Source organism: Sminthopsis crassicaudata, chromosome 3, assembly GCF_048593235.1.
Source record: "Sminthopsis crassicaudata isolate SCR6 chromosome 3, ASM4859323v1, whole genome shotgun sequence".
Classification (NCBI taxonomy): Eukaryota; Metazoa; Chordata; class Mammalia; order Dasyuromorphia; family Dasyuridae; genus Sminthopsis; species Sminthopsis crassicaudata.
Window position 1 is genome coordinate 37,213,082 of NC_133619.1, and position 13,011 is coordinate 37,226,092.

At 36.8% G+C, this 13,011-nt stretch overlaps 1 protein-coding gene across 5 annotated transcripts in view; it reads right to left on the reverse strand.

The window, feature by feature from the left end:
* The window catches only part of PEX5L (peroxisomal biogenesis factor 5 like), a 260,490-nt gene that overhangs the window by 177,482 nt on the left and 69,997 nt on the right, over positions 1–13,011 (reverse strand). For 2 of the 5 annotated variants that reach the window (XM_074298265.1, XM_074298263.1), the window contains exon 1: positions 159–271. The exons of the other annotated variants lie outside the window; for them this stretch is intronic. In XM_074298265.1, coding sequence (XP_074154366.1) covers positions 159–251 — 93 coding nt within the window. In that variant the 5' untranslated portion in view covers positions 252–271. Of the gene's footprint in view, positions 1–158; positions 272–13,011 lie in introns of those variants that run through there. 5 annotated transcript variants of the gene reach the window in all.

The window sequence follows — 13,011 nt, forward strand, 5'->3', positions numbered from 1 at the left end:
AGGGAAATCAAAAAGAGCTTGGTTGACTTCCATCAACCTGCTTCCCCCCTCTCCCCATCTCAATTCCTATCGCTCTGCACTTTCGGTCTAACGGGGTGCTGGCCATCTAAGGGAACACTTGTTTCAGAGCATCTCTTGGGGTGTGTCTGTATACCTACCAAGTAGCTGACTTGTAGGGCCAGTTTTCGGGACAATAGGGCATTAAAGAGAGATGGGACGAGAGTCCTTCCACTCATGTCACTTTCAGACATCCCAGAATTCCTTGCACCAACTGAACAATGGCTTCATTGCCAGGGTTTGGCACCAGAGGACCCCGAGTCTGGCATAGCGATGGTATTTAGAACATGCATCAAGGACTGGAGCATCCCTGAAGCAGTCTCCAATCTGGGCAAGCTGTCACTGGGGATGGGGGCAGCCCACTAGCACAAAAAAGGAATCGAAAACTAATTCTCCTTCCAGGGCACCTCTGTTTCTAGCTGAAGCTTCTTGTAAAGCTCATCTATTATTTACTATTTGTTTCCTTTCCCACTCAATCCATTCTTCCATTACACTCTGTGCCCTCTGGAATAAAGCCCTTCCCATTAGCAAAGCTTTTTGCTTCTTTCTATCAACATTTTTTCTGGGCTCTTTGGAGTTTAGAGTCCTGGGCTTATCATTGTGAACAGAGCTAAAGAATTAATACCTTCCCCAATCTCCAAAAATCCATTTATGATTGCCACCTCTGCCATCTCCTTTCAGCACCCTATTTCTTTTTCACCCTCTTTTTTACTGTTTCTTACTGTCTGACTCTGTCTTTTGTCTTTGTCACTCCTGTTTTTCTGCTGTTTTCTCTGTGTCTTATCTCTTCTCATTTTGAGTCCTCTTTCCCTCCCTTTTCTTCTTCATAATCTTTTCTTCCAGGCCTCTTTGCCCCTTCCTCCCTCTTTCCTTTTTTTTCTTTCTTTCTTTCCTTTTTTTCTTTTTCTTCTTTTCTTCCTTCCTTCCTTTCTTTCTCTCTCTCTCTCTCTTTCTTTCTTTCTCTCTCTCTTTCTTTCTTTCTCTCTCTTTCTTTCTTTCTCTCTCTCTTTCTTTCTTTCTTTCTTTCTCTCTCTTTCTTTCTTTCTTTCTCTCTCTCTTTCTTTCTTTCTCTCTCTCTTTTTCTCTTTCTTTCTCTCTCTCTTTCTTTCTTTCTCTCTCTCTTTCTTTCTTTCTCTCTCTCTTTTTCTCTTTCTTTCTTTCTTTCTTTCTTTCTTTCTTTCTTTCTTTCTTTCTTTCTTTCTTTCTTTCTTTCTTTCTTTCTTTCTTTCTTTCTTTCTTTCTTTCTTTCTTTCTTTCTTTCTTTCTTTCTTTCTTTCTTTCTTTCTTCTATCTCTTCTTTTCTCCTGTTCCCTCTATTTTTCTGTTTTTTTTTCTCTATCTCTCCCTCTTTCTCCTCTTTTCCCCTTCCTACCCTCTGGGTCCCTCCCTCTCCTTTTTTCTCTCCTCTTCCTTGCTCACAGCCTCCCTATAATCTCAGTCTCTGATTGATTCAAGCCTAACTCTACTGACATCTGATTATTCAAAGAGAATGGGATCTGTCCACACTCCCCAAGTGCTAAAAGACAATCTTCCCTAACCCTGCTTTCTGAAGCGCTTGTTCAACAGCCAGCAGCAAACCCCTCTTGCAAATGGACCTTGATCCATCAAGTTCCCACTTTTGCTCCCCAAATCAAGCCTCTTGCACAAGTCACCCCTCCGGCCGGGGAAGTAAACACTGCTCTGCACTCCACTGGCATTCTCTCACTTACTGTTTATTCTAGGGCGGCAATAATCCTCTTTCAAGCACTTAGCTTCGCACTTGGACAGCTGGATCGGCCAACCCAGCCAATTCTTCAGCTGGACTAGCTCTCCCCAGCTGGGCCCCCTTGTCTTCTAGCTAAGTTCTTCTAATATTCACCAAAAAAGGAAAAAGAACCAAACCCCTAACTTCCACAACACTGTGTGGGCTTTGGGAGCTGAAGGGCTGAGCAAGAGGGAGAAAGAAAACTAATGTCAGTCCTTGTCCAACCCTGGGAGGCAGGGCTTCAGTGGGAGGAGAAGAAACTTCCTGGGCTCCTCCCTCCTCCTCCCACCCGAGAAAACAATCATCAGTAGCCAGCAAGATCCTCTAAGACCTGGAGTCTGTGCTTCTCTATACTTCCCATCTTAGTATATTTTGGCAACAGAGTTCCATGCTCAGTGGGAAAAAGTATTTGTCCGACAATCAAAGGACCCGGATTGGAAACCCAACTCCACCTCTTCATCCCCTGTATATTCCTTCACCACATTGGGTCTCAGTTCCCTGATCTGTAATAGCTGGGACTTGCACAAGCTCGAAATCTGGTCCCAAAAGGTGAGACACCTGGAGTTTAGAGCACAAGGGAGAGGAGGAGGCCTTTTGTCCAACTGGATCAATGCCATGATTCTCCAAACTTCCACAACCCACTTCTAGCCCCAAGGCTTATATCATTTTAAGAACAACTGTTTCTAAAAACTTCTTCCTTTTGTTTTTCATGAGGAAATGAGTGAAAAGGACACTCACCTCTACTTTATTTGTTCACTATTGTATGTTTCTAGGACTAGCTTCATATAATCTCTGGGTGAAAGATAATGGGTTATAGACAAATATAAATTAAATATAATATTTAAAATGTAATAATATTATACAAATATGTAGCATATAACACAAAATAATATAAATATAAAATTAAATATAATTTAATCTGTTTCTTCTAGAAATGTCCATAGTTATTTTTCTTAAGAACCATGAACCTGGAAGGTACATAAGATATTAGATTCAGGGCTCCTCCCTACTTTTTTTTAAATTGATGTTGAAACTTAAACCCAAAGAGATAGAATGACTTGTCCAAAATAACTTAGTGGCAAAGGTGGGATTTGAAACCAGGACATCCAATTCCAAACCCTTACTATTGTACCACACTTTCTTCTATTTTGTTTTTCTTCTTGTAGTCCATCATTATACTTCTCTACCACTTGTATCACCACCAAAAAACAACAAAAAGCCCCACCTAACAAGGATAGATTATATATATATATATATATATATATATATATATATATATATATATATATATATATATATATATACGCCAGTAGAACAAACTTTAAAACAAGAAGACTGCTTTGGAGGAAAAGGAAAAATCATAGATGATTAGCCAGAATGTATTACACAGGAAAACCTTACAAGTGAAAACTTTAAAAGAGTTTACAGTATATTGTTTGGTCTATTTGAATGTAAATCAAAGGAGGCACACTATTTTTCTATAGAGCAAAAATAATTTAAAAAAAAACTTTTTTCAGATGAAATCTAATTTTGTATAAATTTTTATATATCAAGTGGCTACCTCATCATAACTCAGAATCAGTGGACAGAAACAAGGAATCAGAATGTATCTTGGTGGTTATTTAGTCAAACTATATAACTAAAAATCCCCATTAAATTATACAGCCTTTGCTCTAAGACTGCCAGTGAGAAGAGATATCATTACTTTTGCATATAGTCCACTCCCCTTTTAGACTCCTCTAAAAGTTGGGAAATTTTTCTTTCCACAAAGCCTAAATCTGACTCTTCCCTCCAGTTCCATCTTCTGATGAATACGGGAAAAAGTTGGGGTGTGAATCTAAGTCTTCTAACTCTCCATTCAATTCCCTTTTGATCAATACTACACTATTTTTCAATATTAGGATTCTGAGATTCTGCAATATGAGGAAGGATCATACATTATGGATTGACCTCGAGGGATTTTTTTGCCTTAGTAGAAAGAATAATAACTGCTGACTTTTATATATTGCTTTTTTAATGTTTACAAAATCCTTGAGCCTCATAACAGCCCTTTGAGTTACTGAAGGTGGTACATGAATTTTTATTCCCTTTTTATAGATGGAAAACAGAGAAGAGGGTGCCAACAAATCATTAAAAGATTATTAATAAAGTAATAAGATAAGGAATAGCATGGTTTAGTATTGTAGACAGCATTAGGAAGATTTGGCTAGAGTTTTATTAGAACCTATTCATGTGATCTTGGGCAAGTCATTTAACTTTTTATTCCCAAGTCCATAAATTGCAAAATAGAAGCTAATATGTATCTATTACAGAAGGGAGTTTCTGCACTCGGAATTAATGAAATCACAATCTTGGATGAAAAGTAAAATAAAATAATCACTGTGGAAATATACTCTCTAGGAAAACCTACCTATTTTTATTTAGTTCTTTAGTAATAGGTAGACTAAATAGTTCCATTGATTGGAATAGATTTATTATGTCTTCTGACATATATAACATATAGTCTTCTGACATATTATGTCAGATTATGTTTTCTGACATATATGATATATATATACACATATATATATATATACTCCATAATATCAGAGTACATAATCTAGTCTTAGAAGGAAACATGTATTCAAGGACTGGGTTTCAAATCCTGGATCAGCTACTTTATTAGCTGAATGACCTTGAGTAAGCCTTGACCTCCCTGTGCCTTAGTTTTCTTATCTGTAAAATGGATATTGAACTAAGTAATTTCTGGGGTCTCTTCCAGATCTAGATGTATGATCCCATGACCTCCTCTGAGGGTCAGTTTGTAAAATGAGAAATTGAACTAAATCAGGAGTTCTTATCCATTTTTTGTGTTTTTGTATGACATAGTCACACATGACAGTCTGACATCTATGGACCTCCTATGAATAATGGTTAAGAATGAATGAAATAAAATAATAGGATTATATTGGAATAGGATATGTGATATATGTATGTTTATATTTAAACACATAGACACACATATATCTACAAATATATGTACTTGTGTATGTGTGTGTTTATATATATTTGTTTACAGACCTTAGGTTAAGAATTTCTGAATTGAATGTCCCATAAGAGTTATTTTCACTCTAAATCAACAATACTATGGGTCTTTTTTCCAATTAAAATTATAAAATTGAATAGCAACAATAGAGTGCTTCATTGGCTTACAAGAACCCTTTGGGGCAAATATTGTACTTATTATTATTCCCATTTTACCAATGAGGAAAGTGAGACTCAGAGAGGCCATGGAACTTTCTCAAATAAGTGTCTAATGTAGAATTTGATCCTATATCTTGATGGCAAGTTCATCACTCCAACCACCACTACTTCTCCATAGAACAAGCCAATTTACATGGATGGTTTAATTCTGCCTGTCCTCCTGGAAAAGATTTCATGACTTTAGACACTCAGTTTTTCCACCTGGGCGGTTACTTAACCAAAGTGGACCCTTCCAAAGAAATGTCACAAGAAATCTCTGTCTCCAAGTGTCTTCTCATATTTGTATTTAGTTAGAAAGAACTGAAAAATCCCTCTGCCTAGAGGGAGAGTAGATGACCCATAGTCAAAAAGGGAGCCTCACCTCATAAATTGGACACTGGCTGAAATAATAAGAACACAGAGTCATGGGTTACAACATTTGAAGGGTTGAAAAGTTCTCAAACTCATAAGAAGACTGCAATGGGTATAATTTTTTTATTGCTAAGGAACCAACTTGAGGGGGGGCAGTGAGGGATGGGGAGCAATGAGCAGTTCTCTACCTAAAGGCTATTAGGAAAATGTTTTAGTAATTAGTTTCTTTCCTCTAAAAATGATTTCATCCTTTAAAATTAATCTATAACAAGTAAATCACAGAGAAATTAAGAATGTTGAAATGAAATATAATAAGTTAACATTTTTATGTTTGCAAAAGCTTTTAATACCTGATCTCATTTGATCCTTGCAACAGTTCTTAAATGTAGGTGCTTTATGCTATTATTATCTCTATTTTACTGATTAATAAGCTAAGTCTCAGAAAGGTTAAGTGATTTACCTAAAGCCACAGAGTCATTTAGTGACTTAGAAAGAATGCAAATGAAGGTTTTCCTGATATAAAAATTTAGTTTTCTATTTCTTATTGCCCAGTAGGAAGTATAGCATTGTGGGTTGGTGAAGGCAACTCCCAGCTCATGGGCTTTAAAATGAACATTTTTCCCCCTTGATTTTTCTTATAACTACTAAACTAATCAGGACTTCGGAGTTGACTCTAGAGTTCCTGTGAGTCTTAAAAAATCATGACATTAGAGAATAATATTCCAAGGGGAAAAGGAAAAGTGGCAAAAAGAGGAAATAAATAGGAATAAATCTAGGCTTGATCAATTATAACTGACCTTTTATATACCTGTCCCAGGGAATACAAAGACAGATACAGTGAAGCTTATGAGAAAGACAGAGGAAACTACATCCAGAAATAAATCTGATAGGAAGATATATATGGGAGATAGAAATAAAGTAGTAAAGGAGAGGACTGGGAGAAGACAATTTTTAGCTAAGAAAGTCCTTTGCCAATATATCCTGTAATAGAAGAATTTGAGACCTTCTCACTCTTCTTCTGAGAAGAAATTATCCAATCTCTGCTTTGGGAGGTAGTGAGCTTCCCCTCACTGGATAGCTTTAAGGAGAATTGCATTACTCCTTGTTAGGTAATTTGTAGAAGGATACGGGTTGGAGTAAATGGCTTTTTAGGTCACCCCATGATTTTTGTAAAAAATCAACAAGGCTCCTATGTAGGACTTCCTTCCAAAGTTAGGGATCAGCCCACTCATACTAGCTTTTCCTGTGCTCATCTTGTCCTTCTGTTCAATCCTATCTTTCCCAATCCTGAATCTTTCATATGTCATTGTGTAGAATACTAAAACATCCTCCTAACTCATCAGTATGTCGAGGTGGGGTGTGGAAGATTAAAAAAAAGCAAAGCAAAACACAATACTTGGAATAAAGACATATCAGTAGATTAAATTCCCTGAGGCCAGGACATTCATTTTTATCTTTTACTTGTATCCCCAGAGTCTGCCAATCGAGCCTGTTATCTTAAGAAATGATTGTTGACTATTGGTTCATTATTTAAAGACTCAACTAAAATTGCTGAGCTGGAAACAACAACAATATAGACATGAGTTATTTTGGAAACCTCTTTTAAAATTCTATTTTCCATGTTCAAAATTTAACCAGATCTCTGTCATTAATCTTCATTTACTTACTCAATTCATGTATATTTACTTTGTTATATACTCTGACTCTGGGATATATTTCTCATTGGATCAAAGGAATTAGAGTTGGAAAGGATGTCAAATAAGACATCCTAGAATCACAGATTTAGTATTTCCAGGCTACAAAGGGAAGCAGTGAGCCACTGTAGAAGGAGCATTGCTTTTTGAGTCAAAGGATATGGGTTCAAAGTCCAGCTTTACTGCTACTCTCTGTGTGATCTCCATCAACTGTAAAAGGAGGATAAGATGGAATAGTGACCTCTACAACCCTTTGTAGCTCTGAGCCCAGGATTTTAATACCTGTATTAACTTGAACAACTCCATTCCCATTTATGGATCTCAGTTTATAACGAGGGGTTTCCAATTTTTAATCGAACAATCTTTTCTAACCCTTTGTCCAGATGAGAAAATGAGTCAAGGAAAAAGAGACTTGATTGAGGCTCATAGGTGATAAGTAGTTTAGCTGACCTTCTTTTAAACTGTGCTTAAAGTTTAGAATATAGAAAGCAATTTCTCTATATTCAGACAATTAAAAATATGTTATGCTTTCTCCAAATTAAAACAAATACAAAAAATATTTGTTTTTTTTTTTTTAAACAAGCATTTAAATTAAGCCAAACAAGTTTGGGATTTCTTTCCTTAAGGCAAATTTGTTTTGCCTTCAGTGACTGACTTGCTTTTATCTGAAATGTATATCAGCTAAGATTGTTCCCTGAACTTTCTGCTAATAAAGCTATATCATTCAGATGTGGGAAAGGGATTTCTGATCAAAGTGCTAGGCTTTTTTTTAAGTTCCTCAATCAAAAGAGAGAGCTCAAGTAACAGTTATTTCAGACAAATCCATGGGGTGATGAGTACTCAAGTCAGATTTCTCTCACCGCATGCTCTCTGGGGTGATTGTTATTTACTGCACACAAGAAAAGAAGTGAGTGCTGGAGTTAAGAATATAAATCTTGGCTGCATGTAAGTGAAGGGGCAAGATATACTTCACAAATGTTTGGGGGTAAAAGAAGCAGTAGAATCTTTGCAATGATCCCAGAATCTTTGAATTGGGAGGGTTCATCTAGTCCAATTTCTATGGAACCAAGAGAACACTATATGCAGCAATAACATTATTGTTTTAAGAAAGACTTTGAGCAAATACGACATTTTGATGACTATAAATTCCAAGTTAATCATAAAGGATATGTAATCAAACAATTTCATACAATATCCCCAATGATATGCTGTGGGTACAACAATCTCAACAAAAGTTTGCAGGTTCTCAGCTACATAAGTAAAAGGGTTCTCTCTAGAACAAATGAAGGAATTGTTCTGGACACAGTCTGAAGAAGACCACATGCATTAAAACTTGCTTCATCGGTTCTAAGCAGTGTCCTTTCACTGACATAGCTGAGAACCTATAGACTTTTCCCATAGCTGAGAACCTATAGATTTTTCCTATATGAATGGAATATAACCGAAGTTATACTCCATTTAGGCTGAGATGTCCTTTGGTTGTGGTGTCCCCATCTAGTCACAGCATGCTCCATCTAGGGCTGGATGGGACCTCAGAGGAGATGTAGTCCAGCCTGATCATTTTACAGCATAGGAAACTGAGGCCTAAAAAGGCTAAGTGGTCACCAAGGTGCATAGGTTGTGAACAGCAGAGCTGAGACTGGAATTTACATCTTCCAAATCTAGCTCTCTTTTCTTGTACCTTATTGTGCAATTTATATTTTGAATACAATTCTGAATTTGGCTCACATTAATTAATGTAAAGTATCTATTCTGTAATAAAGGTTCCAAACTTCATATTTTTCCTTTTTAAGTTTTCTGGAGCCAAGAAAATTTTCGATTAGATCCCAACTAATTGGGGCAAGAACTTTCACCTTTCTCAGTCTCAGTTTCTGTATCTATAAAATGGGGATAATAACAAGTCTTCACCTCCCACTCCAGCAATGTTGAGATCTGATAACATATGTGTAATGTGCTTTATTAATGCAGCTAAAGTTATTGGTGTTAGTTTTCCCCCATATTTCCAGGCTATCAAACCTTTCTGAATCCAGGTCTCATCAAAGGCACCTTAGTTGTTCCCCCCAGCTTTTCCTCATATGCAGGTTTGATGGGTGTACCCTAATGCCTTCTCCCGAAGTTGTCAAGAAAGGTACTGTGGTGAACAAAGGTGAAGACAAGTAAGCTGTGCCCTTCCACTAATAATAGTCACAATAGTTAACATTTTTATTGAGTTTACTATGTGTCAGACACTTTATAATTATCTCATTTGATCCTCACAACAACCCAGGGAGGTGTATGCTATTATTATCCCTATATTACAGAGAAGGAAACTGAGACACATCCAGGATAAGTGACTTGCTTAGGGTCACACAGCTGCTAAGTGGTTGAGGCCAGACTTGAACTCAGGTCTTCTTGACTCAAGACATAGTGCTCTACCCACTATACCACCTAACTGCCTCCTAATAATATCATAGGAAGAAATCACCAGGAAACAGAGATTAGAACCAGCCATTTTTTATTTCCCACCTTTTAAAAAAACCTTTATGGGGAAGACTAAACTTGTGATTTCACTAGTACAGGGAACTTTCAATGAGGAAACTCCCTCTCCCAATATAGATTACCTTTATTCTGCAAAATACAATTCTAGCTTGTGTTAGGAGATTAAGTGATTAGATCAGGTCACATTAATCAATGTGTGGTTCAAGCAGGATTTAAATTTAGATTTAACTACTCCCTCAAACAATTTTCTATCTACTAAAACCTGCTATCTCCTTCATTTTTACATGATTGTTATTTTTAGATAAATCTATTTCCTTCCTGAGTACCTCACCCACTCCCCCAAATGAATCCTGTTTTGTGACAAAGAAAATCATTTAAGCAAAGACAACTAATACAGTGGTCATATCTGACGGTGTATGTAACATTCTGCCCCCAGAGTCTTCCATCTCTCTCATAAGGCAAAGGAGATGTGTTTCACTTTAGTGCTCTTGCTCTACTGGAGCAGAACTAGTTCTTATCTTTCAATACAGAGCCAACTTTTTTCCATGGTAATTTGAGTCCAATAAGCACATCAAAGAAAAACTGCTATGTTATATCTGTGCATGAAATTTCAGGACCTAGTCTTTTGAACCTAAAAGGATCTGCCTCCTATTGAATACATTTGTATCCATTTTCCTAAAAGTTTAACTCTTAAGAACAATGCCAACAACAAAATCACAACAAGTGGCACAACAAGTAATTTATTAACTTTAAAGTGATATATACTGGTGAACAGTGGATAGAGCACTACTTGCATGGAGTCAAGAAGAGCTAGTGCATTGGACACCAAAGGAATAACAAAATGAATTACAAAATTATTAGAAATTACAAAAATTTAGAAATATTTTGAGTTGTTGCTGATTATCATGTGATTGTCTGGTGTCTTTTCCAGGTGCAGATGAAGAAAAGCTTGGTGATGTTTGATCCTGAGTTTCTAACTTGACTCTTATTAACTTAAGCAGGACCTTAGGGAACACAGATTTTGTGAAGGAAGGGCATAGCGAGGTTTTTTCTAAGGACTTTAGCTTTCCAAATTTTAAATGACCAATCCATGTTCTCTCACACAATTTGTCTTGACAAAAAACAAAAGTAGAAAATAAGAAGGATCTCTTATTATCTCTTATCTTACTGGATCCTTTATATTACAGGGGTTCTCAAACTATGGCCCACAGGCCAGATGTGGCCCACTGAGGATGTTTATGCCGCCTGTTGGGTTAAGGCAAATGGGCTGACGGGAGGAGATAGAGTGTGAGCTTTTGTTTTTATTATAGTCCGGTCCTCCAGCAGTCTGAGGGACAGTGAACTGGTCCTCTATTTAAAAAGTTTGAGGAGCACTGCAAAAGATAGAAAAATGGGCAAACAAGTTTTCTATTATGACCTTATGTGTGTTCTGAATTTCAGTCGTTCAGAAATTTTTATTAAGTGCCTACTAGGTGCTGGGCAGTGTCCTAGGCACTGGAGATTCAAAAATGACCCTGCCCCTGCTCACAAGCTTCTGACTTTCTGCTTCATGATTCTTCCCTTTTCCATCCTCCCCAACAAAGATCTATGTGTAACCATGACGATGCAGCAAATAAGCAGTTTCTCCTGGAGCCTCAGATTATTATTACTTTCGCTTCTGAGACATTCTCTACGGCTAAAATCAGCTGGAAACATGTCAATATTCTGATCCCAGCATCTCTATCTGAGTCCTCATCCCACTGTCCTGAGCAAACTTGGCGATTGCCAGTCTGGCTAATCATCATATGGAGGATATGTTGGTATGAATGAAGAGTAGGACTGGGGGTGCTGGCCAGATCATTGCTAGAGTGCTGTACTTTGGATAATAGTGAAAAACACTGGCTTTGGTCATGTACAAGCTTATTCATCTACTAGACATGTGCCAAACAGATGGCACATTATGCATCAGTGAAATAATAACAATAATCATAAAAAACACTTATATGGTGTTCTAAGGTTTGCAAAATAATTCACATATATTATATGGTTTGATTCTCACAGTAACCCTGTGAGGTAGGTATTATTGTGATTCCCATTTTATAGATGTGGAAACTGAGTCTGAGTTTATTTAACTGACTTGCCCAGGCTCAAGCAACCAGCAAGTGTATAAGGCTATATTTGAACTTAGGTCTTCTTGACTTCATGGATAAATTTTAAATGACCAATCCATGTTCTCCATGGTAAAGCTATTTTGGGTAATGATTATTATGATTATTGTTTTATTATCATCAACATTATTTCACATTTTGCAAATCACATGATATCAGACATGATATCAGTTGATCCTTGCAACAACCCTACTGATAAGTATTCTATCAGCAGCCCTAACTTACAGATGGGAAAAGTAAGGTTCAGAGAAGAGAAAAATTACTCAGGATCACATGTCCTTTAGTGTCCAATGCACTAGCTCTTCTTGACTCTAAGTAAATAGCGCTCTATCCACTGTTTACCGGTATAAACCACTTTAAAGTTAATAAAAGCACTTTTCCTTACAACTATTCTGTGGTAATCTGGGATACTGAAGTTTGCAAAACAGTTTAGGGATATTATCTCATTTTAGAGGATAACTATTTTGAAGATATTATTGTTGTCTATTTTGGAGATGAGAAAACCGAGATTTGGAGAGAATCAAAAAGTTTCCTCTGGTCACCTGGGTAATGGTCAGTGCTGGAATTGGAATGATGATATGCATGAGGCATTCTGCCATGGAGACCCTATTCTTACCTCTCACCACTCTACCCATGAGACAGTTGTAGAAATGTTTCCTCCTTTTTTAATGGGGGCCAATTAAATGCCCAGGATGAAAAGAAAAACTACCCCATAAAAATACATCTGAAAAGGCAAAAGCACAACCACATCGCACAAAAGGGCAACATTGATTAGGGAGATTTTAATCAATGAGGGTTTTCTTTTTTTGTTTGTTTGGTTTTTTTTTTGTTGTTGTTGTTTGTTAAGAACCACTCCAACACGAAAATTCGATGGCCTGTGCTTTCCTTTCCAAGGGCTATGGATTGTCTATTCATGGCAAGAAGACAAGAATTCATGAGAGAGTCTCCTGGATATCGATGCCAATTTCAGACACCTGGTATTCAGACAGGTTTGTAGGGATTCAGTTACTTTGAGAAATGGCTTCTCTGATAACTCATCTATTATAGGTAACTGTCTTCTCTGTCCATACAGAAGGACCTAGCCCATCAAAAAAAGATTCAATTCATTAAAAAGCATTTCAATAAGATCTTTTGATCCACTTAAAATATACTTTTCCTCCTGACTTTTTGATGCTTTTTCTACTGTGATCATATAGGTTAAGTACAATACGAGGTGAAAAATATCACTTGTGATATCCCAAGTTATTGAAAAGTAATGTTATTTGAAACATTTTTATAATAATTTCCCCCTAAAAAC